Source organism: Paramisgurnus dabryanus, chromosome 10 (assembly GCF_030506205.2).
Source record: "Paramisgurnus dabryanus chromosome 10, PD_genome_1.1, whole genome shotgun sequence".
Taxonomy (NCBI): domain Eukaryota; kingdom Metazoa; phylum Chordata; class Actinopteri; order Cypriniformes; family Cobitidae; genus Paramisgurnus; species Paramisgurnus dabryanus.
This window is the reverse complement of record NC_133346.1, coordinates 28,078,657-28,106,197: the sequence shown is the minus strand read 5'-3', so window position 1 is coordinate 28,106,197 and position 27,541 is coordinate 28,078,657. Positions and strand designations below refer to the sequence as shown.

At 41.3% G+C, this 27,541-nt stretch overlaps 2 protein-coding genes across 2 annotated transcripts in view; both read left to right on the top strand.

The window, feature by feature from the left end:
- LOC135718251 (NACHT, LRR and PYD domains-containing protein 12-like) overlaps positions 1 to 15,869 on the top strand; it is a 103,690-nt gene extending 87,821 nt beyond the window's left edge. The window contains exons 18-22 of the mRNA XM_065240549.1: positions 787 to 957; positions 1,872 to 2,045; positions 8,828 to 8,977; positions 9,888 to 10,042; positions 15,335 to 15,869. Of these exons, the coding sequence (XP_065096621.1) occupies positions 787 to 957; positions 1,872 to 2,045; positions 8,828 to 8,977; positions 9,888 to 9,978 (586 nt within the window). The 3' untranslated portion in view covers positions 9,979 to 10,042; positions 15,335 to 15,869. The remainder of the gene's footprint in view (positions 1 to 786; positions 958 to 1,871; positions 2,046 to 8,827; positions 8,978 to 9,887; positions 10,043 to 15,334) is intronic.
- A 9,436-nt stretch (positions 15,870 to 25,305) lies between these two features.
- On the top strand, positions 25,306 to 27,277 carry LOC135718264 (cystatin-C). Its single transcript, XM_065240577.2, has 4 exons — positions 25,306 to 25,607; positions 26,638 to 26,789; positions 26,872 to 26,973; positions 27,077 to 27,277. Exons 1-4 carry the CDS (start codon positions 25,511 to 25,513, stop codon positions 27,158 to 27,160), a joined length of 435 nt encoding a protein of 144 aa, XP_065096649.1. The 5' UTR covers positions 25,306 to 25,510; the 3' UTR covers positions 27,161 to 27,277.
- Positions 27,278 to 27,541: the final 264 nt, after the last annotated feature.

Sequence of the window (27,541 nt, the reverse complement as noted above, 5' to 3'; positions counted from 1 at the left end):
CAGTTTAAGAGTTTTTAATTTACTCAAAGATGTGAACTAACATTATTTATTTATTCACCCTTGTGTTGTATAACCAGAACAAAAGCAATTTTCACATCACTGAAGTAAAGGAGTGTACAGCATTGTTTGTGTGCACTTTTTAGATGTAGAATATGGCCATGTCAAGACTTTCATTGAGTGTGAGATTTTGGTAATGCCCTCAGTCAGTATAAAGAAATATTAGTCAACAGACATACATTTACATGGACATTTTAGTCTACATACAGTTTGTTAGAATGTTGGTATGCAAAGTGTGAGAACATTGCTAGTTTGTTTGAGAAAATAACAGAAAAACTGAAAAATACATGTGGCACCGTTTGGGGTCCCTAACGCCAGTACACAAGTACTGCACACCAGTAAGAGCACACAAAAGGCACATAATTTTTTTAAATGTACATGGACATAGATTTATAAATCATTTTTAAACATGCATGCTATATAAATAAGACCCCATGTCTGTTTTGGTTTTATTCTGAGATTTGCATCTGTTACTACCAAGGTTAAGGTGTTGGGATGTAGATGTAGTGTAAGTCCAGAAACTAGTGAACGTTTGGATCGGTAACTTGTGGTGTGGAACTAATTGGAAAAAGTTAGTGCTTCTAAGAAAATAATGGCTAAAACCATAAACAACAGCTTTTAGCATTCAAGACTGGTACAATAGCAGACCATAAGAAATCATCTGTGTGCCTAATAAATTAATAAGAGAGTTAACAAATATGAGTAATTTTGTTCCCTCTTTCATTGCAGACTTTGTGAATGCAGTATTAAAGATAACCATTGTAAAACCCTGACTGAAGCTCTCTGTTCAAACCCTTCAAACCTGAGAGAGCTAAACTTCAGTGGAAATGCATTACATAATGGAGTGAAGCACTTATGTGATCTATTAAAAGATTCACACTGCAAACTGGAGAAACTGGAGTAAGGAATATTCTAAATCATACATTAATACAAAGTATTTGAATAGTCTTTATCATTTGAGACTCTCTTATATAGGGTTATATGCTTATAGTTTAAATTACATTTATGGAAAAGTCTTCATATATAACATAAATAATCTCTTATTTGGTTTGCCTCTTTCTAGTCTAAATAAAAGTAAAATTACATATATTGATTCTTTGGTTGAGATTATAAAGGAACTTGATTCAAGTAACTTAAGATTCACAAGGGATGGTTAGTTACAATGCAAAGCATTTAGTATGAAATAATAAGAATCTGCTAGACAAAACAGTTCAGTGAATCAAGGCAGTATTGGAAAGGCTGTAAATGCTCATTGTTAAGGTTTCGGGTCTTCTTTAAACTCAAATACAAGCATCATGTGAAGAACATTCATTTATGTGGTGCAATGATTTCTTATTTGTGAGGTTATTTCCTTTGCATATCTTTTTGCAAGATCAGCCGATTACCATTCAATGGACATTTTGTTGCACAGTCTGTGTGCACATTGTTTATTGGTCTGCAAAGTAAACATTGACATTTTGCCACCTGTTATAGAGGTTTCTCATACTAGTGGAACCCTTCTAGGTTCTACTGATTTTTAAAGTTCATGATTTATCTACATTTACATTTAGTCATTTAGCAGACGCTTTTGTCCAAAGTGAATTACAAATGAGGTAAACAATAGAAGCAATTATAGCAACAAAAGAACAGCAATACATAAGTGCACTGGAAATAGTCTCATCAAGTCCAACACAGTATACATAGCCAATGGTTGGTTTATCTGACATCCATTGAGCCACAAAATATTTTGTATGCTTATTGTTTTCATGTTTACAGACATTTGCTTCTAGGTCTCTATAAGATATAGACCCAATTTATTTTCTCTTTCACTGCAGTCTTAGTAAATGCAGTATTACAGAGGAACTGTGTGAAATCCTGACTGCAGCTCTGTGTTCAAACCTTTCATACCTGAGAGAGCTGAACCTCAGTGGAAATGATCTAAAAGATGAAGGACTTAAGCACTTATGTGATTTACTGAAGAGTTCACGCTGCAGGCTAGAGAAGTTGGGGTGAGTAACATTAAAATACAAGAAATTAAAAAAACATGTTTGGTATCTGAATGGTCAAAATGGCTAAATTTACCTGGACTACGTTTCCCGATAACAATGGATCTGAGCACTGAAGAGTGTTCCCTTTCAGTCGGTCACTACGACGTCACGTCGTGACCGACGAATTGGGAACTCGCTTAGAGAGACCAATCTGCTTCGTATACTACTAAAACGCCAATGAACTTGGCATTGAGATATTTGCATAATGCTGGCGCCGCCCCGCCAGGTGCCTTTATAAGCAGCAGGTGCAAATAGGGAAAATAGCTTTTTCGCTTCGAAAGCCGGCTTTATCTGCTACTGAGAAGCTACTTTACTCTGTTGGGATTTGATTGCTGAAGTTGGTTGAACTAGCAGTATCACAGCGGACGCTTCGCTTATTCCACGGCTCTACATCTGTTTATTGTTTTGAGTTTAGTGTGTGCGTTGCCTTCCTGTGCGCTCATCAACTAAGCATCTGAGTGAATTTCCCTAAAAGAGTGATACGAGAGAGCTTTGTGCCTTGTTAAAGGCAGCCACTCTCTCGTATATGCGGAGATCAGCGTCCTTTTCAGGATAGCTTTTCGCCGTGCGATCTTGGATGCGAGAAGTATAAGGGTTCCAGTGACGGTCACGAGCGCTGTCTTCGTGCTCAGGCATCGAGCACTCCGGGGCTGCGTTCGTGGAGAGTTTCTGTTCTCTCTGTGAGAGCATAACCCTCTTGGATTGCGGAGACGACTGTCGTTTCTACGGGAACGCTGTCCGCGCCTTTGCAGTGCTGACGCCGCCATGGTGCGGCTGTCAAGCGCTCGCAGGGCGCCCTTCGCGTCACTACGCTGGGTAGGACGGAGGATGCGTCCTCCACCTACCGGCCTTCTCATCCTCAGCCGGTTGAGGCTCCGGTGGAGACTGCAGAGTCGTGTTCTACGATGTCTGCCGAATCCATTGGACCTCCTTCTGGTCCCGTCACTTCTGCAGCATCAGAGGGGTGTCCATTTTTTCCTCCGAGGCAGAGTCGTTCCGGAGATGGCGGCCGTGCCCGCGAGCGGCGGAGACGGTAGAGTTGGAAAGGTTAACCCCTCTCCGCCCGAACCGTCCCGCCCACATGATTGGTACTTCGGAGCTGCTCGGGCCTCTCGGTCCTCTCCTCCTGTGCCTTTCTTTCCCGACGGCACGAAGAGCTGACGTGATTTGCGGCCGTCCGGCCGTTCAGCTTCACCCCTCACCTCCCTCACCAACGGAGCCGCTAAGGGCGGGGACCCCTTCAGTGGAGCGGGATGCGTTCCTGGAGGGACCACCCAACCCTTCCCTCCCGTGTTTGTAGACAGTCGTCCGGTCACGGACGCTGCCCATCAGGCATGCCGGAGAGGCGGCTTCGGCCCTGCACGCAATAACGTTGCTGCAGGCTCACAAGGATTTACGAGGGAGCCCGCGACCTTCAGTCGTGCGATGTCCACCACAGTGGTTCAAGATCGCCACCTTTGGCTGTGTCTGGCTGACATGACGGACGCAGACGAGAACAACTTGAATGCTCCTGTCTCACAGACCGGCCTCTTCGGCGAGCCAGGGGAGTCGTACAGCTCCGCTGCGCAGACTGAGGCGATCTCCTAGGTCATGCCCCGGCGGAAGAGAGCTGCCCTTGGTCCACCACGCCGGCTCCTCAGTCTGCCTCTCGCCGTCGGCGTCCTGCGGCGACCACCTCCGTTCCCCTCCTCGGACCCCATCTCGGCAGCGCAGGGGAACCGGTCGTCAGCAGCTCGCCCCGCCCGCTTAGCCGCTTCCCGTGAAATTCGGGAGTTTAAGTGGCCAGTGAAGGGCGACCCGGATTGGCAGAGGATCACTCTTCAGGAGATGGAGCTCCTTCCCCCGATAGAGGGTCGGGTGGAAAATCCTTGGTTTGCATATGTTCCACCGGCTGTTTCGCCGGTACCCACTTAACCACACATAAGAGTGCATTCCTCTTCCCTCTCTAGGTCTCCGGAGGATCGAGAGAGCCGTGAGCGGGTACACACCAGCTCCCCTACCTCTCCTCTATCGCCAGCGGGTGACCTGAGGAGTCCGAGCTCTCCGCTGAGGAGACCGGACCACCAGCACCCTCATCGGAGTCTGCGCTCTCCGTAGAGGAGACCAGATGACCGTTACCCTCAGCGGGCTCAGGTCAGTGTCACACACACATACTGTAGATGTTTATGCTGTCACAGCAGACGCACCGGCAGTCCCACCTGTCTCGCTTCGCTGCCCCACCGCGGGTACTTCGGTAGTGTCGTTATTTCTCCTCGTACGGTGCCTGGGTGCTTGGCTTCAGTTCCCAGCCCGTTTCGTTGGGTTTTACGCACGATCCGCCTCGGTTACGAATCCGGCACACCCCAAAATTCGGGCTTTCGTTTCACTGTAGTGAAAGCGTCCGATGCACATGTACTGCGTGCAAAAATCGATATCCTGTTGGCGAAGGATGTTCGAGCCGGTCCCTCTTACCGAGATGATGATGATGATAGGGTTTTTCCAGCCTTTATCTCATAGTACCCAAAATACGCGGCGGGTTACGATCGATTTGATTTACGCACCGGCTCTACGAAGGTGTTCTTTTTGGATGATAACGCCGAGGCTCGTATTTCAATATTCAGATCGGTTTGCAGCCTTAGACCTGTAAGACATGTACTTATGTGTCCATCTCCCCTCGCTTTAGACCGTTTTTTCGCTCTGCGTCGTGGGGTGGGCATATTAATACTAAGTACACCATTCGAGCTGTCTCTCTCTCTCTCCGTGTCTCCATGTGTAGTCACGGCATTAAGATGTCAGAGAGAGAGCGTTGTTCGCATTCTGCTTTTTTCTACGTCGACTTATAATAGCCCGTTCTTGGCAGACGTGCGCGAACACAGAGAGTTAATGCTTCGGCATCTCGCTCGTTTAAGTCTTCAGGTCGTCTGGGAAAGAGCAACTTTGCCCCGTGCAGAGGATCCTTTTTCTCAGTATGGAAATAAGACTCGATCGACTAATTGGCGTGTTTAACAAGAGCGCGCAACCAGTCAGTTCTGACTTGCCTCGGTTTAATTCGAGGGAAGTACGCGGTCCCTCTGAAACAATTTCAGAAGCTCCTGGACATATGACAGCATGCTGCGGCTGTGACGCCGCCCGAGCTGCTTCATATGAGACCGCTTCAGCATTGGCTTACGATCGAGTCTCGAGGAGAGCGTGGCACACCGACATACACCGTGTAAACATTGCACCTGCGTGTCATTTAAATTTTTCCCTGTGGTAGACCCGGCATTTCCGATAGAAGATATGCCCCTGAGGGGTCTCCTGGCATTCTGTATATTGCAATGCCCTCAGCACGGGATGATCAGCCACGTATGACGGGCTTGCAGTCTCAGGGGTGTGCATAGCACCCCAACTGCCGCGAGCGGTGCGCTGTATATCTGGGACTTGTACGCTCCGCTATGGAGATGCGAGGGAAGGATGTATTAGCCGACACCAATAACATTGCGACTGTTGCGTTATTTACCGTTAAGGCGGTTTTGCGCTCTCGTCACCTGTCGCATCTCGCTCGTCATCTCCTCCTTTGGAGTCAGAAGCATCTGAGGTCCCTTCGTGCCATTTACATCCCGGGTTCGCTCAATACAGCGGACGCGCTTCCCGAGCTGCGCCCCCGGCGAATGGCGACTCCACCTCCAGACGGTCCAGCTAATTTGGAAGAAGTTCGGTTGTGCGTAGATAGATCTGTTTGCGTCGCCGGACGATACCCACTGTCGCCTATTTTATTCACTAACCGAGGGCAGCCTCGGCGTGGATGCGTTGGCACACAGCTGGCCGCGGGGGGTGCGTAAATACGCATTCCTTCCAGTGAGCTTTATTGCGCAGACACTGTGCAAAGTCAGGCAGGACGAGGAGAGCCTTTTATTAGTCGCCCCGTACTGGATTGGGTTTCAGAGTTAATGCTCCTCGCGACAGCCCCTCCCTGACGATTTCCCCTGAGGAAAGACTTTCTTTCTCAAGGAAGGGGCACATTATGGCACCCGCGCCCCGACCTGTGGGATTTCCATGTATGGTCGTTGAGCGCGCGCAAGGTTTAGGTGATTTATCGCAAACGGTATCTAACACCATCGACGCGGTTCGAGCACCGTCCACAAGACGGGCTTACGCGCTTAAAGAAACCTTTCTCGTCACCCGGTGCTCTTCGCAACGCGAGGACCCCAGAGAATGCCCATTAACATTGTGCTTTTATATCTTTAACATAGGTTAGATGGTAGGCTGTCCCTCCGCCATTAAAGTTGATATCGCCGCTATTTCTGCTCATCACTCTCTTATCAACGGCAGATCAGTTGGCCAGCATGATTTAATTATTACATTTAAGAGGCGCTCGCAGGCTAAACCCCTCGCGCCCTCCCTCTTTCCTCCTGAGACCTGTCCATGGTGCTGAAGCCTTCAGGTCTCCCTTTTGAGCCTTTGCAGTCTACGAGTCTGAGGTTTTTATCAATGAAAACTCTGACCCTGATAGCATTGGCCTCCATGAAGAAGAGTAGGGGATTTACATGCATTCTCTGTTGACGATTCGTGCTTTTAGCTTGGTCCTGCTGTCTCACTGAGACCCAGACCAGGCTACGTGCCCAAAGTTCCCACCACTCCCTTCAGAGATAAGGTGGTGAGCTTGCAAGCGCTGCCCCCCGGAGGACGCAGACCCAACCATGGCTTTGTTGTGCCCCGTACGCGCACTGCGACTCTACGTGGTTCGCACGCAAAGCCTCAGGACCTCAGACCAGCTCTTTGTTTGTTATGGTGGCCAGCAGAAAGGGAAAGCTGTCACTAAGCAGAGGATGTCTCATTGGATAATTGATACTATCGCCCTGGCTTATAATCTTCAGGGTATTCCTTGCCCCTTTAATTTGGGAGCGCACTCCACACGGAGCGTTGCCTCATCTTGGGCTCTAGCTCGTGGTTCCTCGCTAACAGACATCTGTAGAGCTGCTGGTTGGGCGACACCTAATACGTTCATTAGATTTTACAGTGTTCGTATTGAGCCTGTATCCTCTCGTGTTCTTTCCTCACCAGGGGGAGCACGGAGAACAGTCTCACAGGTCGGCTTGCAGCCTCCATCTGATGCTTCATAACTGTGTCAGTATGGAAGGCCTTCAGAACAAAAATGCGTAATGGTTTGAATTGTTCTTCCTCCGCTGCCTTGGCAGCCTTTGTTGCGGAGCATTGGCTGTCAGCCTTCACTAGCTGCATCCTCGCGAACCTACGTGTTGGCTCGGGCTCCACATTGTGTCCCACCGGGTTCCTTTGTGAGTATTTTCCGTGGGGTTAATCCTACTAGCCCACGTTTCCCTTAGCAGAGCACTGCTTTGCTTACACAGCCACGGCTGTCATTTTTACCTCAACTACGGTTGACTTTCGCCCACCATTAACCCTTAAGACGGGTGGTGGCTTCCGCAGCGTTCCTATCCCGCTCAGGTAGGGCGCTTCCCAGTTGCTGGCACTTCTGTGGGGTTAAAGGAACATCTAGTGCCCGGCCTTCTGCCTTAAAACCTAATTCTCCTCCTCCTTAAGTGGAACCGGAGGGCTTTACGCAGACACTGGAAGAGGTCAGCCCCTAGTGGCGTTTTGATAGGGATTCCCAATTCGTCGGTCACGACGTGACGTCGTAGTGACCGACTGAAAGGGAACGTCTCGGTTACGGATGTAACCCTCGTTCCCTGAAGGAGGGAACGGAGACGTCACGTCCCGTCGCCACAGGTGCTGCCACCTGCTGTTAAGGCCGGTCACACTTTCCGGCTTTCTCAGCGAAAAGAAGCTATTTTCCCTATTTGCACCTGCTGCTTATAAAGGCACCTGGCGGGGCGGCGCCAGCATTATGCAAATATCTCAATGCCAAGTTCATTGGCGTTTTAGTAGTATACGAAGCAGATTGGTCTCTCTAAGCGAGTTCCCAATTCGTCGGTCACGACGTGACGTCTCCGTTCCCTCCTTCAGGGAACGAGGGTTACATCCGTAACCGAGACGTTCTCTATAAACAAATTTATAAATGTTTGTTGTTTATTAATGTGCTTTTCCAGACATTATGCAAATGACCCGTATGTTTAAGACGATTCATATGATTGTTTTTACGATCTACTAATTATTATTAAAGGGATAGTTCACACAAAAATACAAATTCTGTCATCATTTACTCACCCTCATTTTGTTACTAACCTGTTTAAATTTTTTGTTCTGAACACAATGAAAGACATTTTGAGAAACGTTTGTAACCAAACCGTTCGTGTACCCCATTCACTTCCATAATAGGAAAAAAGAATACTTGGGAAGTAAATGGGGTACATGAACGGTTTGGTTATAAACATTTCTCAAAATATCTTCCTTTGTGTTCATCAGAACAAAGAAATGTATACAGGTTTGTAACAAAATGAGGGTGAGTAAATGAAGACAGAATTTTCATTTTTGGGTGAACTATCCCTTTAACTAGTTATTAACTTTATGATCTACTACAGTAAGTACACACCAAACGCGAATTCAACAACTTGCACGAGTAGATTACATACAAAGTCGATGCAAAGACAGAAATAGATGTGAACTTGTGCAGGGCCATGCGAATGACACAAATTGGGCCGTGCAATTGCCGCGAAAGACGAGTAATCTAGGAACGCAATGCTTCACATTTAGTGTGTATGCAACATTAGGCTTATGATGCTTTTGGTAAACGCAGTCCTGAACACTTTAAATCAAGACTCTTTATTCATATAAGTTTACTTCTCTCTTGGTTTGTTTCTTTCTAGCCTAAACAATTGTAAAATTAAAGATGTTGGTTTGCTGGCTGCAACAAAAGCAGTGTCATCATTAAAGGAACTTGATCTAAGGAAAAATAGTATAGGAGACTCAAAGAAGCAGCTCATTGAAGTGCTCGAAACATCAAGCTGTTACCTAAAGTAAGTGAATATCTTTCGTTGTGCTTACACAAGAATGCATCATATACCTCTTTGTTAAAAGAAATAAATGTGAAATACTATTTTTTTGCACACTCTTACAATGAGTCCATCAGTCTAAATCTGCTTGTCTAAAGGTTTTGTGTAAGTAACATACTATGAACTAAAGAATGTTGTTTTAGCTGTTTTTTTATATGAGGTTTATCTGAAATAATATTGTTTACACATGTAATTGTTACACATAATGAATCAAGGTGCCTAAACACTGTGCAAATACCTGTACAAATGATACAGTCCTATTTTTTATAAATTTATTTATTTGCTGAGCTGAAGAGCATGTGTGTGTAATTGACAAACAAAAGTGGGAGGGACAGTAGCCCTGATGCCTTTTCACATGCCACAGAATTGTATGTTTTTATTAAATGCCATATAAAATATGTAAAAGTGCTTCTGCTTGGGAATACTGTAAACTGAAACAGTCATTGTCTGTGAAAGTAGCTGTGTAGAGTTGCTGCGTACCATGTTTTTTTTTTCTACTTACAGTAACAAGTCACAAATGTAAAGATACCTGACGCATTTAGAGAGTGCTATATAATTCAGTTACAGCAATGGGTCATGAGTAACTAAATTACTACTATACACTGGTATCAAATAAACCACCAATGAAATGCATAACATAGCATACTGGTTGAAATAGTTACTGAATTATAAAATAAATACCAGGAACCTTCTAATATTTATAAGTTTCAAGTAAACATGAAAAAATGCTTACAATAAATGTCTAAAATGCAATAAACTTAATCAAATAATTACATAAAGTTAACAATTGAATACTAATGTTAATATTTATAACTTTAAATGGTTTGACGTTTCAAATGGTTTCATGTTTATTTCTACTTTCTTTTTCTTACAGACTTGACAGTGAAAGCTTCATTAGTGAAATTACTGATGAAGTAACTAGTTACTTTAAAAGTAAACCTGAAGCTCAGAAATCTGGCACGTGATTGGCAATCGAGGAAGCCAAAAGTGTGGAAGATATAAAGGAGGAAAACTCACAGCCTTTCTATAGTATGTGGTCTATGATATATTATTATTTACTTAATAAAATTATGTATAACAGTCATGAGCCCTTTATGTTTCATGAGGTGTCCTTATAATGCTAGTTTTTTTGTTGAAACACATACAAAATTAAGTTATTTGTGATCTTTTTTTAATTCTGTTTTTATCCTCTTACTGAACAATAGTGCTTTTCTCCTTTAAGAACCTTTGCTTTTTTGGGGTGTAGTCTGTATTATTCTAAATAAGTTCAGTTACTCACACAACTGTACAGCTTCTCAAACTTTATTCTAAGCACACCAAGTGTTTATTCATGCCAAACACACTCAAACTATCTTTCACGCACAACAATAAAAGTTCCCCCTAAAGGAAACATATAAACTCACCGGCCACTTTTTTGGTACACCTTCCAAGTACTGGGTTGGACCCTCTTTAGATTCAACAAGGTGTTGGAAACATTGCTCAGAGATTTTGGTCTATATTAACATGATGGCATCATGCAGTTGCTGCAGATTTGTCGGTTGCACATCCATGATGCAAATTTCTTGTTACACTGCATCCCAAAGGTGCTCTATTGGATTGAGATCTGGTTACTGTGGAGGCCTTGGGAGTACAGTGAACTCATTGGGCCCTATGTTAACGATCTAAGCGCATTGTCTAAAGCTCATGATCTAAACGGGCATTTCCGAACCCACTTTTGCTAATTTATTGACAGGAAAAATAGTTTATGCACCAAGCGCACGGCCTAAAAGGGTTGTTCATATTTTACACATAGGGAGTGTTTTGGGCGTAACGTGCAATAAACCAATGAGAGTCTCAGCTCTCATCCCCTTTAAAAGCAAGTTGCGCCTGGCGCCATGCCTAATCCCTATTTAGAAAGCAAAATTTATAAACTGAAAAACTAAGCGGAGGAAGAAGACCACCAGTTTAAGATTAATGTAAAAAAATTTGTTGTTTTTATTCGTATTGAAATTATAATTTTTTTGGATTTAAACCTTTAAAGGCCGTTTTCTTCAGTCATGGAAGTAAAAATAACAGGCTTTTAATTGCTGTAAATGTATTGATATCCTACATAATCATTATAATTTAATAAAATAATTAGCAAATATGCCGTGGGGCAAGGACGGGCCAGGGCCGTGGGGCAAGGACGGGCCAGGGCCGTGGGGCAGACGTGGCCAGGATCGTGGGGGAGACGTTGACTAGGATCGTGGGGCAGACGGAGACTTAGGCTCAGCAGACTTGGTCGGGACAAGAAGCTCAGGGGACTCAGATTCAGACTTTCCAACCGAAACAGGAACTGCAGGTGACTCGGGTGAACCGGGTGAACTAGGAGACTCAGGTGAACCAGGCGAAACAGGCGACTCAGGTTGCCATCTATGGGCAACTTGTAAACTGACATATTACGTTTGGAGCGATTCTGTTCATTTCCGAACCCACTTTTGCTAATTTATTGACAGGAAAAATAGTTTATGCACCAAGCGCACGGCCTAAAAGGGTTGTTCATATTTTACACATAGGGAGTGTTTTGGGTGTAACGCTTTTAAAGGGGATGAGAGCTGAGACTCTCATTGGTTTATTGCACAAGTTGCGCCTGGCACCATGCCTAATCTCTATTTAGAAAGCAAAATTTATAAACTGAAAAACTAAGCGGAGGAAGAAGACCACCACTTTAAGATTAATGTAAAAAAAATGTGTTGTTTTTATTTGTATTGAAATTATAATTTTTTTGGATTTAAAGCTTTAAAGGCCGTTTTCTTCAGTCATGGAAGTAAAAATAACAGGCTTTTAATTGCTGTAAATGTATTGATATCCTACATAATCATTATAATTTAATAAAATAATTAGCAAATATGCCATGGGGCAAGGACGGACCAGGGCCGTGGGGCAAGGACGGGCCAGGGCCGTGGGGCAAGGACGGGCCAGGGCCGTGGGGCAGACGTGGCCAGGATCGTGGGGGAGACGTTGACCAGGATCGTGGGGCAGACGGAGACTTAGGCTCAGCAGACTTGGTCGGGACAAGAAGCTCAGGGGACTCAGATTCAGACTTTCCAACCAAAACAGGAAGTGCAGGTGACTCGGGTGAACCGGGTGAACTAGGCGACTCAGGTGAACCAGGCGACTCAGGTGAACCAGGCGAAACAGGCGACTCAGGTTGCCATCTATGGGCAACTTGTAAACTGACATATTACGTTTGGAGCGATTCTGTTCATTTCTGAACCCACTTTTGCTAATTTATTGACAGGAAAAATAGTTTATGCACCAAGCGCACGGCCTAAAAGGGTTGTTCATATTTTACACATAGGGAGTGTTTTGGGGCGTAACTTGCAATAAACCAATGAGAGTCTCAGCTCTCATCCCCTTTAAAAGCAAGTTGCGCCTGGCGCCATGCCTAATCCCTATTTAGAAAGCAAAATTTATAAACTGAAAAACTAAGCGGAGGAAGAAGACCACCAGTTTAAGATTAATGTAAAAAAAATTTGTTGTTTTTATTGGTATTGAAATTATAATTTTTTTGGATTTAAAGCTTTAAAGGCCGTTTTCTTCAGTCATGGAAGTAAAAATAACAGGCTTTTAATTGCTGTAAATGTATTGATATCCTACATAATCATTATAATTTAATAAAATAATTAGCAAATATGCCATGGGGCAAGGACGGACCAGGGCCGTGGGGCAAGGACGGGCCAGGGCCGTGGGGCAAGGACGGGCCAGGGCCCAGGGGCAGACGTGGCAAGGGCCGTGGGGCAGACGTGGCCAGGATCGTGGGGGAGACGTTGACCAGGATCGTGGGGCAGACGGAGACTTATGCTCAGCAGACTTGCTCGGGACAAGAAGCTCAGGAGACTCAGATTCAGACTTTCCAACCGAAACAGGAAGTGCAGGTGACTCGGGTGAACCGGGTGAACTAGGCGACTCAGGTGAACCAGGCGAAACAGGCGACTCAGGTGAACCAGGCGAAACAGGCGACTCAGGTTGCCATCTATGGGCAACTTGTAAACTGACATATTACGTTTGGAGCGATTCTGTTCGATAATAAATATCTCTGTCTTATTGGAGTTTAGCATAATGAAGTTAAGTGCCATCCAGTCCCTAATATCGCTAATGCAGTCTTTTAGCTTAGAAAACTGGTTGGTTTCGCTAGGATGTGATGAGATGTAAAGCTGGGTATCGTCCGCATAGCAGTGAAAACGTATGTTATGTTTCCTGATAATGTCTCCAAGAGGTAACATATATAACGAGAACAGGATAGGACCTATAACTGATCCCAGTGGTACACCGTATTTTACCGGGGAGTGATATGACTCTTCCTTATTAACATTAGCAAAGTGATAGCGATTGGTTAGATACGCCTGACCACTGATGCCAACATAGTTTTCTAGTCTATTGAGTAGGATTCTGTGATCTATTGTGTCAAAGGCTGCACTAAGGTCAAGTAATATAAGGATTGAGATTTCACCACGATCAGATGTTAATAGGACGTCATTTGTAACTCTAAGCAGCGCTGTCTCTGTGCTATGGTGGGGCCTGAATCCTAATTGGAACTTTTCATATGTATTATTATTCACTAAGAAAGAAAAGGGAGATTTGAGATTGGTCTAAAGTTCTTAAGATCTCCCTGGTCAAGGTGTGGTTTTGTAATGAGTGGTCTAATAACTGCTAGTTTGAAAGCTGTTGGAACGTATCCTAATTCTAGCGATGAGTTAAAGATATTTAGTACTGGGTCTAACACTACAGGGAATACCTCTTTTGTTTTCCCTAATAACGGTAATTTTGTTAGTAAAGAAGTTCATGAAGTCGTTACTATTGTGTTGGAGTTTGCTTTTGGTTTCTGTTTGTTCTTTGTTTCTAATCAGTTTCGCAACTGTGCTAAAGAGGAAACGAGGGTTATTATGATTTTCTTTAATAAGCTTGCTGAGATAGGTAGATCTGGCGTTTTTTATAGCATGTCTGTAGTGTTGAACACTCTCTTTCCATGCAGCACGCCATACCTCTAACTTTGTGCTTCGGTAGTTTCGTTCCATTTTTCTAGCTGCCTTTTTAAGGGCTGCGGTGTGATGGTCATACCATGGAGCTGGCATTTTTTCTTTGATTCTCTTTTTTCGAATCGGAGCAATGGGATCCAGCGTGCTAGAACAAATTTTGTTTAGGTTTTCTATGACAATATCCAGATTTTCACGGTTATCTGCTACATGTTTCATTTGGGACAGGTCTGGAAGAGTGCTAATAAAGCTATCTTTAGTGGTGGAAATTATTTTTCTGGCTAGTCTGATGTATTTTGTGGACCAAGTGATCCTATCTAGAAGTACTGTGTATGAGACTAGGCAATTGGGTGAAACTTCATCGCTCTGAGGTGAAATTTCGATGTCATTAAAACCTCTTAAACCCTGAGGACCCTGTCCCGGGTCCAAAATTTCGTAATTTGACTTAATATAAAATATTATTTTAATCTTTAATGGTCCGCCGTGGACCCCAGTAACACATATGAGATACTGTTTGGAAGCTTAGAGTCTCTACTTTCTGCAGATATGCATCACTTTGACACATCTTTTACTGTAAGAAAGTAGTTTACACTTAATTTACACTATCACCCCCCCATAATTTTTTATATAATTTAATATTCACATATTTTATACACTATCAAAGACAATTTGGTGTTTCATCATATGAAAAACAACAATATTTGTCACAAACAGCAGCTTTTTATGTAACTTCAAAGGGTTTTCTTTAAAATGATATAAAGAAATTGCATTTATTCCACTGTATGTGGTTATGGGGACACTTCAAATGTTTTTAGGCAGAAATTGTATACAAAAAGGGTATTATTCCTCCCTTCAGTTGGAGTAAAATAACTTTTGCATAGATTATGATAGAGAAAAAATTCCTTTTTCCTCTGTAAGCTGACAATTGCTGGAATCAAACAAAACTATCTGCAGGTAGCTGAGTCACTCAGGGCCAGAGTTATACACTTTCAAATAAAAACTTTAGAAAAAAAACATCAAAAAGCGCCTATTTATTTTTGTGTTTATTAGAGGACTGATATCACATACAACCATGTTTAGCACTTTCAACAGTGGTTTATGTAATTTCAAAGGGTTTCCTGTCAAATGATACCAAACTTTTGTATGTAAACCTCTGCATGTGGGTATGGGAAGCTTTTGAAATTGGGTAGGCCAAATCCAGGCGAAAATCCCCAAAAATAGGATGTGAAAAAAAGTTGTTAATCTTTTTACATGCTGAATTAATACAGATTCAAAATAGTTTATAAAATTGTTTATAAAATAATAATTGTGTTTTTTGTACTTAAAGGTGGAACCGAGGAATCAGACCCTGGTCAAAGCACAGATGACTTCAAGTAGCAGGCATATTTGAGATTACACTTTAACAATTAAGGTTCTTATAATGTTTTTCGCAGTGATGTATAGTCAAAATTCCTTAAAAGTTCCATTTATTATTATTTTTTATTGTTAACACTTTACCACTCAAAGAACCTTTGTGTAACAGAAAGGTTATGGGGATGTTTAAAGTTCTTTATGGAACCATACAGTCAGGCAGTTTTTGGAACCTTTGTTTTATTACTGAAAAATAATGCCTTTGAACATGCATATACTGTATCATGTGGTTGTGTTTACTTGCGGGGATTAAAATTCCAACTTTGAATGCAAAGAGTTTGTCTTTGTATTATCTAATATATGATTTTCTTGTCCATATTATGCATTCATTTAATTGATATAATCATTTGACTTTTTTTCTCATTTTCTATTATTTTTATTGCTGTGGTTTAATTTTATTTTATGTGACGTATTGTCTTCTCAAGATTTCTAATAAAGTCAATGTTGTGAAATAGTAATTTTTCGCTTTGTATAATAATAATCTGTGCTAATCAAGTCAGACTGAACACTGGGAAAGATTATTCAATAAGGGCTAACATACAGCCAGCTGGTTTCTACAGCTTAAGTTTGGAATCACTTACTTTATTTATAGTTTTTACATTATAATATAATAGTAAACTCATCAAAACTATGTATTAACACAAAATGTATTATTATATCCAGGCCCGGCTGCAGGATGAAATGACTGAGGTGGCATGTGAAATTGTTGAGGGGGCTTAACTTTATACCATCATTGATACATTGAGATCTCGCTTTGAATAGACATATTTTTAAATGCAGCGGTCCATAAAACACTCCATATGCAACTGCACAGCACAGGTAACCAGAAACTCACTAATGATGCTAGATCATAAGATATTATTTGATAGACTAGTAAATTTGAATTAAGGATGTTTAAAATCTCTAGCCTTTGGTCATGACATGAATGGATTAAATCAGCAGATTTGCAAAGGTTTATTTATCTCCACATATAAATTTAAATTAGCAGGGTAACTGTGCAGTATACCACATTATATAGCCTATATGTCCTATGTGATTTCCATGTTATAGAGAGTATTCAAAGGCAATAAACGTCTGCAATAAATATCCTAACTACATTATTTCTCAAAACTTGAATATTAGACGAGAGTATTTATATAACGGCAATGGACGTCTCATATGGCAATAAATATCCACATAGGCTATAACTTAACATAACAGCATAATGAAATTAATAAACAGAAGGAAGCAGTATTGACATGTAAATTGTATTATTATTTCCGGGAAAACAGCAATATTACTGAAATAAACTCTGTGTGACGATAGTAAATACGCTGGAAGCAGAGGCAGGAAAAATGTCAACACAGGTTTATTAAAGGATCATTTCACCCGTAGAAACATTAATCTTTATTGAAAGTGTGTCATATTTGTAGTCAAAATGTAACATACATTTTGAATTTGGTGCCTATTTGACCGAGAAAAGGGGTGTTTGTAGTCTCACCCCCTCAACAAAGATATTGGACTTCCTCCTTTCAATGATGCAAAATGATGATTTTTACATCATTGAAAGAAGGAAGTGCAACACTGAAATCTGTATTTCTCCTGTCTCAGCGGCAACTGAGAAAATGATGCATGACCATTCAAAAACATGACTGGGGTTCTAACTATACAAAGATTAATGCAAATGGGTGAAGTGTCCCTTTAAGAAGCTGACAAACACAGGTAAACAACACAATGTCCAGATGACGGTAACCGAAGGACTACGGTGGTAAGCGGGTGATGGTGGTTGCAGTTGTCGTTGGTGGAGTAGGTCTGTAGTGAAATATCCAAGGAATGAAGACCGGAACATCCAACACGAAGACGACACAATAACAATTCACACGCTTGTACAAACAATCCAGAACGATACATAGACCGAACAAAAACAAGGATCTGGCAGAGAGCAGAGTGAGTATTTATGGAGAGCATGTAAAGATGAGCAGCTGGAGTGAGACAATCAACACAGGTGAAGGGAATCGGGATAACCAGCACATGACATCACAGGTGAGTAAACACCATACACGAGACACGGAGGAGTGTGTTTGCCTACCGTGACACTCTGAGGTAGGCTAAATGCGCCAAACACGCTGTTAACCACAAGATTAAATAAGCAATACAAGTGGATAAAACATTATTATCTCTTAAAACTTTATGTGACAAAAATGATATTTAAAGAAAATGTATTCTTACAGTTAGCCTATTCAAAGATGCACAAATTATTCTATATATTATTTCCTGTTTAAGAGCACGTTCGTCTCTGGCCTCGCTCTGTTATGTAATAGCTGCTTGACAGGTGGGCATCTCCGTCTTTCAAACAGGTATCATTATAACCTTTATAACAAGAGAGTAAACTTTATAGTTGCTTCCACTGTGTTTGTCTGATATGAATAACACACGTGGGCAAATTTTTATTTATTATCACCAATTTATTTTCTTATTTGAACAGATTTTTATTGTTGCTTCCACAGACATCAGTGTGTATTTTACGAACTAAATGTAGGCTATTGTTTTACCAGTGCTTATGTGTATTTAAATGTCTGAAATCTAAAATAAACATTATGAGGTTGAAAACACTGCATTGATCTATGACAGCGCTGAGCTCGTCTGTCTGGCTCATTGCCAACCAATGCGAAAGATGTTTGAATCTGGCAATAATGTCACGTCACTGAACATTCTAAATCCCATATGGGGATAAGGTTAAGTTATTATTTAACTCAAAAGGATGAAAATTATAACCATGAATACAAAAATAAAACAGAGGGGGCACAAATCAGATCTGAGGGGGCAATACCCCCTTTTGCCCCCTCGTGCTGCCGGGCCTGATTATATCTACAAAATTAATTGTGTCTACAAAAGTAATCACAAGTGAACACAACTTTTATGAGTTTTAAAATTCAGCTTTTTATATTTTTAGTAAACGCAATTACACTTCAAATTTGATCTGTAAGGATTAACTTGTTGGAAAAACGTATAAGTGTCATAGGGGTGGTTTCCCAGACAATGATTATCTTAAGCCAGGTCTAGGCCTTAGTTTAATTATGTAATATAACTAGTTTTAACAAACATGCTTTACTAAAAACATTACTTGTGTAATGAGGCAAAATCAAGGGCACTGATGTATTTTAGAATATGTCAGTGCCAGTGTTGGGGAAAGTTACTTTTAAAAGTAATGCAGTACAATATTAATTTACTCCCAAAAAAGTAACTTATTGTGTTACTTTTCATGAAAAGTAATGCTTAAGTTACTTTTTAGTTAATTTTGCATTACTTTTTCTTGGATGAGGCTTCATCTTTTTTCAGGCCTTTTTATGACTGAAAGGTTCTGCATTCAGTGCATATTTCACAAAAATGTTGAGCTCTGGCCTGCCATCTCAGTTTCTGACTCAAATTGTTCCAACACAGGCATTTACGCATAGAGTGCATAATGTGACTATGTTCAGTTTAATTCAGTAATTTTTTTTTATCTAAACTAAAACACTAGCTTGCATTACTTTTTTAAAAAAGTAACTCAAATATTTATGTGTATATTTAAAAAGTAATGCGTTGCTTTACTCGTTACTTCCGAAAAGTAATATTATTACGTAATGCATGTTACTTGTAATTAACTTGTAAATGAATTACTGTCGCGAGGAGTGTGAGTTCCGGGAACCAGTTCCTGGTGGTTCCTATGCTCGCTTCGTCCTCTCTGACTTTGCACAGTGTCTGTGCGAGAAGGCTCACTAAGGGAAACGCATATTTGCGCAGACCCCACAGCCAGCTGTGTGCCAGTGTATTCACAGTAAGTGATCCATCTGTTAGTGAATAAAACAGGCAAAAATGGTTCGTCTTCTGGGGAGGCAAACAGATTGATCTGTGCCCTGTTGAAACATTTCCAAATCAGCTGGACAGACCGGGGGTGGAGTCGCCATTCGCCCCGGCACCCCGCTCATGAGAGTGCATCTGCACTACATTGAGCGACCTCGGAATGTGAATAGCATGAAGAGACATCAGGTTTTTCTGACTCCAAAGGAGGAGATGATGGGCAAGATGCGACAGGTGATGAAGTGCAACCCACCTTGGAGTTGATATACGCAACAGTCAAAATGTTGTTGGTGCAAATTAATACATCTTACCCTCAAAGCTCATTGCTGAGACGAACGAGTGCAAGATTTACAGCTCACAACTCGAGGCAGTTGATGTGCCAGTGCAGCTGGGTGCTGTCTACAACCCTGAGACTGCAAGCCCATTGTACGTGGTCCCCCACCCTTTGGCGGAGGCATCTCTGCATAGCATGCCTGGAGAACTGTGTCAGGGGAATACCAGCTCGGAGAAACACTGGGTCTGACCACGGGGCAAAGGTGAGTTGGCATGCTGGTGTGATAGCGGCCTGCACTGTGTACCTATGCCACGCCCTTCTCGGGACTCGGTTGTTAAGCCAACGCTGAAGGGAGAGAGACATCCCAAATGGTAAGACTTTGTACTGATATGCAAAGCAGAGAAACTGCCTGTGTCGAAGAAGAATCAAGACCTGAAAGTGTGCATCCTTCAGGTCCATTGCTAAAAACCAATATTGGGGAAGGATGCATTGAAAAATGCCTTTACGCGCCAGCATTTTAAACGGCATTCTGTGAAGTGCACGGTTCAATGAGTGCAAATCCAAGATCGGTTGTAACCCACTGCTTTTCTTGGGTACTATGAAGTAAGGGTTGTTAAACCCTGATTTCATCTTGGCTAGAGGCACGCAATCCCGGCTAATCTCTGCAGGCAGTACGTGTGTTGGCACCTTTCATCGTAGTGAACTAGATGGAAAATTTGGGGGGGCACCGGACTAAAATGCGTGCCTAAAAATCAACTCGACGGGCTGGGAACCTGTTGCCGGGCACCCAGGGCCAGAGCAGAGGGATTAACGGTGTATGCACCTTGGCTACACGAATAGAGTCGTTGTGTGGTGCAACACTCACTTGGCTTCGCTGATGGGTGGCTAGGTCAGGGGGACACCTGCTGGCAGTAGAGGAAGGGGAGGCCCAGCGGTTTGTGGCTGCTTGTTGCTCTCGTGTTCCTCTGGAGACCTGGAGAACGTAGGGAATATCGACGTGTGGGTACTGGCTGAAATAAAACACCAGAACAGAGATGAGGTCTTCTCCACCCAGCCCTCTACCGGGGGAGGAAATGGCAGAAGAGTGTTGACTGCTTATGCTTCTTTTTTCTCTTTTGTGAGGCCGGCTAATCAGCTACAAGGCTGCTTACGGAGAATTCCTCTGTGTTGCTTGGATGGAGGAACGAATGGGGCCATAGAAGGAAGCCCTCGACAAGGAGCAGGCTGAGGTGCTGACGTAGATGGACCCGAAGGGGCAGCTGACTTTCAACACGACATGATGTTGATGGCCTCAGTCTACTTTTGGCTGGTCGACAACTGTTGGGTGAAGCTGTTGAGTCCTGTGGATGGTCATGACCGCTGTCTATCGTGCTTGGGCATTCAGCACACTGAGGCTGCGTTCAATGAGGCGTCATGTTTCCATTGTGGGGCCATGACCCTTGAGGATCTGAGGAGAAAATAACTGTCTTTAAAAAGACACAAATTCAACTTGTTTTGCTCTTTAGGAAATCACTCTTTAGGTGTTGAAGTGATGAAGCACGCAGGGGAGGGTAATGCACACACTCAAACTCAATAGAAGTAGAGATGGTGAAAAACCACAAGTCTCCGCTGAGTTGCTTTTTTGCCAACCAACTTCAGCACACAGTGAACTTCTGATTAGGTAAGCAAAGAGCTTCTCAATAGCAGTTGATCTGCTGGCTTTCGAAGCTGATTTGATATTGCACCTGCCGCTCATTTTATACTCACGCGTTCATTGGCATTTAACAAGTTTGTCGAAGTTAATTGGTTCCACATAGCTCGTTCCCAGTAAGTCGGTCACATGTGTGTCCCACTGCTCATACAGTTGCATTATTTGGGAAATTTATATTATGCTCATTTAATTTAATTTAAATTTTTATAGTGTTCATATAAATTTTAAAAAATCTCAAAAATTCTGGTTTGTGCTGTTGAAACATTTGATAAAACTGAAATACCTCCAAGATTCTGCTTAATCATCAAATTTGATCTTTTTCCCTTGGAATACTGTGATTTGTGCCTGTTGCTCTTTTCTCTTTCTGCTGGCTTCCCAAGAGGGGTGAAGGGATTGCTGGGGTGGATTTGAAATCTTGATAGGCGGACCTCTGGAATTCTGATGCTGCTCAAACTGCGACTTTCCCCTCCCGGCTCCTGGTACCATGTTATCACTACAAGCTGTTCTGTTGTCGATAAACACACAATGCAAATCTGCCACCAACGTTTACGTTCTCATCGGCCTCTGTGTGTGTGTGTGTGTTAATGTGTGGCTGTAGTATTCAGAGATACTTTAATTGAAATGGCAACCTTTGATACTGTATTCTACCATTGGAAAACCTATAACGTAACTTGGCTTGCATGCAGTACCTCAGCCATGTGTTGCAGGCATTCAGAGTGTTGGACAGTCTGTAAAAGTTTTACATTTTACAGTTTTACAGTTTCTTACAGGTTACATTTTAATCTGTTCGTTAATAAATGGTCTCATGCGTACTGCAACGTTATGTGTTGTTAAGATAAGCTTCCAGGCTTCCCTATAAAGAGGCTCTTTGGTATTCCTGACTCTGGGGTCATGTGAGGAGCTGGAAGCTGCCTCAATTGTGCATGGCTGTAGTGGTAGCCAACCATAATCACTATGGTTGGTTACTGCTACAGCCAGGCACAATATGGGTAATGAAAGTTTGGTGAGTGATTGGCGTACTAGACAAATATGCTAACAGTTTGATTATGCATTGCCAGTGTTTATCAGGTAGGCCTTTATTTACCTTTGTTCATTGTTGTTTATCAATTTCAAAAAATAATCTCTAAATGGCTTTTTAGTGCAAAACGTTAGCCCAAATTCAGAGGCGGACAGAGTACACAGCTTCATTACTTGAGTAAGAGTACAGTTACCCCTTGCTAAATTTTACTCAAGTACAAGTAAAAGTACTGCAGTCAGATGTCTACTCAAGTAAAAGTAAAAAGTACTTGTTTTTAAAAGTACTAGAGTATCAAGAGTACAAGAGTACATTTTTAAATTTTGTATTACTACTGCCACAGTGCACATTGAACCACGTGAGATGATTGACAGCTGTACAGCAAATGATAGAGCTCTGAGGTCAAATCTGACACGAATCAGGAAGAGAAGACACACATCTCACTACGTTCGCTCTATGAGCTCTTCAGATCGCATAATTCAGTGGAAACTGAATAGAAATCTTATTCTGTAAGCCTAAATATTTTACTAACATGTGATAATTAATCATTATTTCTCCAAATATGCTCACCATTGGACTAATAGCCCTGGCGGATTCTGTATATTTTATGTATTTGAATACAAATATGAATGTTTTATGAGTGATGATTTCTATTCAAAATAACGAACGTTACAAATTAATTATTTTGCACTCCTGGCATAAATTAAGAAATTAATGTCACTGCATACCAGTTTAATAACAAACAGTGGTCAAATGTCGAAGCTGGAGTCTTAAACCTGTCTTGTGATGCTGAGTTTGTCCAGATCAAGTAAGAGTGTGATGTTTTGAAGAGTAATGAATTTTATACAACAATAATCCGGGATCACCAGTGATCCCTGCCGCTCTCAAGGGGTTGAATTTTTGTAAGCGGTGATGAAGCTCTGTTTTGGTAAACACAGCAAACACTTAAAGCGAAAACTATCATTAACTTGTTTAGAAAATTAAAATAGTCTGGCGAGGTTGAGCCACGAGTTCCCAGGATGGACCTGCTGTGTCGTCATCCATTGTTTCGTCCATTGTTTCTTCTCTTATCTAAATCTGACTATTGGGACTTTGGCGGAAAGCTGAAGGTGATAGCTGATAGGCTGTCCCAATCAGTGGCGCCTGCACAAACCAATTACATTTGAGAAAAGGGAAACAACAAATCAAGGGTTTCTGAGATTTTTCTTTTTTCCTTTTTTTTCCAGAAGAAGTAACGGGTACTCACGGTTATGGATAGAAATGTAGTGGAGTAAAAAGTAAAATATTTGCCTCTCAAATGTACTTGAGTAAAGTCATGAGTACTCCCCAAAAATAATACTCGAGTAAAGTACAGATCCCTCAAAATTTTACTTAAAGGTGCAGTGTGTAATTTTTAAAAAGATCTCTTGACAGGAATGCTAAATATTTTACAAAACTATATTATAAGGGGTGTATAAAGACCTTTGTAATAATAAACCATTATGTTTTTATTAATAAAACGTTTTTATTTACATACACAGAGGGTCCCCTTACGTGGAAGTCGCCATTTTGTGCCGCCATGTTTCTACAGAAGCCCTTAACGGACAAACTTTTTTTACTAAATTGTCTCCGTCTACTACATGTTTTTCCGATGGCAGCTACTGTAGCTTCTCTATGCATTTCAATAGCGAGGGAAGAGCAGTGGACTGAGCCATGGGTTGCAATTTGCAACCTCACCACTAGATGCCGCTAAAATTTACACACTGCACCTTTAAGTACTGTACTCAAGTTAATGTACTCCGTTACTGTCCGGCTCTGCCCAAATTATGCATTAGAGTTGACATTTAACATTAGCCCAAATTGAGTTGAAATCATTTGCTGACAGCTTGCTCCCCCAGTTCAAAAATCCCATCTGCGCCCCTGTACACATACAGTATCATTCACATATAATGTATATGTGTTAGGCTTAGGTTCAGAAAGTCACATTATCAAACATGACTTCAAAAGAAAAAAAATGTTGGTATAGTACTTGCACAACACAACGTACCGGCACATGCACATCTACATCTATTAATACCTGAATGAACACTTCTATCTGGTTATGTAGAAATGGGTTTTAAAGTTCATTTTCAGTTGAAGTGCTTAAGGAAGCTGCAAACTGAACAAGCTTTTAAACTGCTTGACTCACAAGTGCATGAAGACTTACACTTACCAATATTGTACCATGAAACAATAATGATCTGATACATGACTTAACAAATGATCCTAGAGATGGAGTTTCCCATTAACACCTTGATATTATCATGACAAAAACAAATCTGTGGTTCTGATAGGCAACAATTTGCAGTCAGTTGTTTTTAACAGGTGCAAATGATTGTTTATCAAAACAATGTAGTAAATTGATATGGCTGAAGCTATACAAACATGTGTTGTGTGTATTACATAATAAAAATAAGTCCATTTGTGTCACATATTGTAATTACAAAAGCAATGACAGGCTGGTAAAGCTGTTATCAAGCTCTGATATGCAGCCACATACAGACATGACTTAAGGCCACATGAGGTAATTGAATTATTTACAAGAAAACATGGTTTATTTTTAAACAAAGTAAAATACAAATAATGTCAATAATGAATGTAACAAATCTGTGTTTCATAAAACACAGGCGTGCATCTGTTCTGCTTTGTTAGCACTGCCATTGCATAACAATGAGCTGTTTGTTTTGTCCGGGTTTTGTGCTGTAGTGAGGGTGTGATGTTTTTCCTGCACATGTTCTAGATGCCCCACAAAGCCACATAGATGTCCCCTTTACAAAACACTTGTGCCATGTCTGGCCTCAGGGAAAATAACAAAAATATGAATATAGCTTGATTCCAGGAAAATAATGTTCAAAACTTTTTATTAAGGAAATATTTCATTTCAACTTAAGATAACTTTAGTTAAACTGTATTGTAATCTTCAACTGTAAGTAAGAGGAAGTTGAATTAACCACAGAAAAGCTGTATCCGTTCTGACAGCAGGCCGACAGCTTACAGAAGTAAGCAGATTAGCCTTTATTTTCTTGTTTTCTGTATTTGGACACACCAGACGCACTTCTACACACAGAGCCTCACCTGACTCGTGTGTCATCTGTGTGCCTTTACTCTTACTGGATTATCATTATAGCAGCAGTGAACGTCACACATTCATCCTCCACCCTCTGTGACCAAAAGGGTGTGGACACATCAAACATTCCTTGACTACATGGCAGATTTCTAAAACAGACTTCACATTTACACCCTGCCTCATTCTTTCAGTCATCAAGCAGCCGAAGACATGGATATCTCACTTCTTCTCCTGATCTCCTTCATCTCGGTATTTCATCTCAGCCGAGCTGATCAACCTCTGGAGGAAGCTATCATTCCACCACCAAGTAGGCATTTTGGATTTTTTACAAAAGTTTTCATATCTGACTTGTCAGTGTTAATGTTAAAGTAATGGTATCAGATGGTAATACAGTAATAAATCATATGTAATAGAGTATTTGGATGGGTGCCATGGAAAATTTTTAAGTTGTCCCTGCTGTCCTGTACTTCAGGATTTTAAACTGTTGAGCAGTCCTGATTCTGTAAAATGTATCAAGTAGATTTGACTTAAAACGTTAAAGCTGTAAAACATTAACAGGGACATTGTACCAATGTAAATACTGTGGTAAATAAACGTACAAAGCTGTCACTGGTGTGGTACACTTTCAAAACCCCATTTTTACTTTAGGAGTGCATATTAGTGCATTTTTAAAGTGTACTGAAAGTATGGTGAATAAAAAAACTATGATTAAAAAATGTGATGAAATTAACCAACCTGATCTAACAGAGTTCCGTGGGCTAGACACAGAATTTTTTGCTCATTTTTCCGTGGCATTCTCACGGATTGGTTACTCAAATTCTTTTTCCTATTTTCAAACCATTTTCGCATCGGTTTAGGGTTAGATTTGGTGTTTGCGTTAGTATGTCACTTTAACTATTGGTTAATACTATTTTTTATGATTTATTCTTTCATATTTTCTAAACTTTAAACAATTGTCGCCTGGCGTTGGGGTTAGAGTTGGGTTTGGGTAGGGATGTCATTTCATGTAAATCTAACCCTAAACCGAAGCGAAAATGGTAAGAAAATAGGACAATACAGTTGAGTAACCAATCCGTGAGATGTCCACGGAAAAAGACAGTCCGTTGCAGGGCCACGGAAAAATGCAGAGATCCGTGAGAATGGCACGGAAAAATGAGCAGAAAATTCCGTGACTATACCACGGAAATAAGTCTTTAGAAGTAAGTGTTTTTTATAAACACATTACCGCAAGACTCAATGCTGGCTGCTTAAATTGAGCTTTCAGCATAGTCTTTCCTACCCTTTATGTTCTTAAGATACAGAGTATGTAGTTATGTCTATTTACTGTCTTGTCACAGAAAAAATCCAGCTTCTCGGTGGATGGTCTGAAGCGAACCCGGAGAGAGAAGACGTTCAAGAAGCTGCAAAGACAGCTGTGGAAAAATTCAACAAAAAGTCCAAAGCAAAGAAATATTTCAAACTTATCAACATTACATCTGCTCACACTCAGGTACAGTATTTGATATTACAGCATGATTTCATGAGTTTAAAGCGTAAATGTACTTTAAATGAAAGCCAATCTTTCTTTCCAGGTTACAAATAAGATAAACTACAAAATCGAGGCCACTATTGGAAAGACAAAATGTCTCAAATCAGAGAATGCAGATATTGAGTCTTGTATCATGTCAAAAAAGGTAGATTTATTTTTTTCTCCTTTAAACGTACTGCTTAGAATTTGGTGCTAAAATGTATACAACCTTTACTAAAATTTTCATGTTTGTAACATTGATTTTTCAGCAACTGGCATGTAAGTTTGCAGTAACTCTTAACGTAATGAACGACGAACATGAGGTGGAGATGATGTCCTGCAAAAAAATCTAATGAATTTCATATGGACACACAGTTTCTCACAATATGTGCTGGATTGATGTTAGGATTTGGGGTTTGGATAATAAGCCATTCTTTTGTTTATATATTAAATGTTAAAAACGTTTGTGATAATCATAGATAAAACATAGATAAACTCTATCCATATTGGTATGAGTAAATAAATAAATTACACAAATCTCTTCTTTTGTCAAGTATGAAAACAACTTTAAACAAATTCTGTTTCCTCTATTAAAATAAATACTGCATATGTGACCCTGTCTGTCTAATCTAATGATGATATAAGGAGCATCAAAGTTTGATTTCACATTGATTTCATCCTTTGACATGACCTTACTCATGTCAAAGTCGCCATAAAACAGAAGTACGAGTTGT

Coding starts and splice junctions, on each gene's coding strand:
- LOC135718264 (XM_065240577.2), top strand. CDS start 25,511: ATGGATATCTCACTTCTTCTCCTGATCTCCTTCATCTCGGTATTTCAT. Junction 25,608..26,637: donor AGCTATCATTCCACCACCAA/GTAGGCATTTTG, acceptor GTCTTGTCACAG/AAAAAATCCAGCTTCTCGGT. Junction 26,974..27,076: donor CTTGTATCATGTCAAAAAAG/GTAGATTTATTT, acceptor TTGATTTTTCAG/CAACTGGCATGTAAGTTTGC.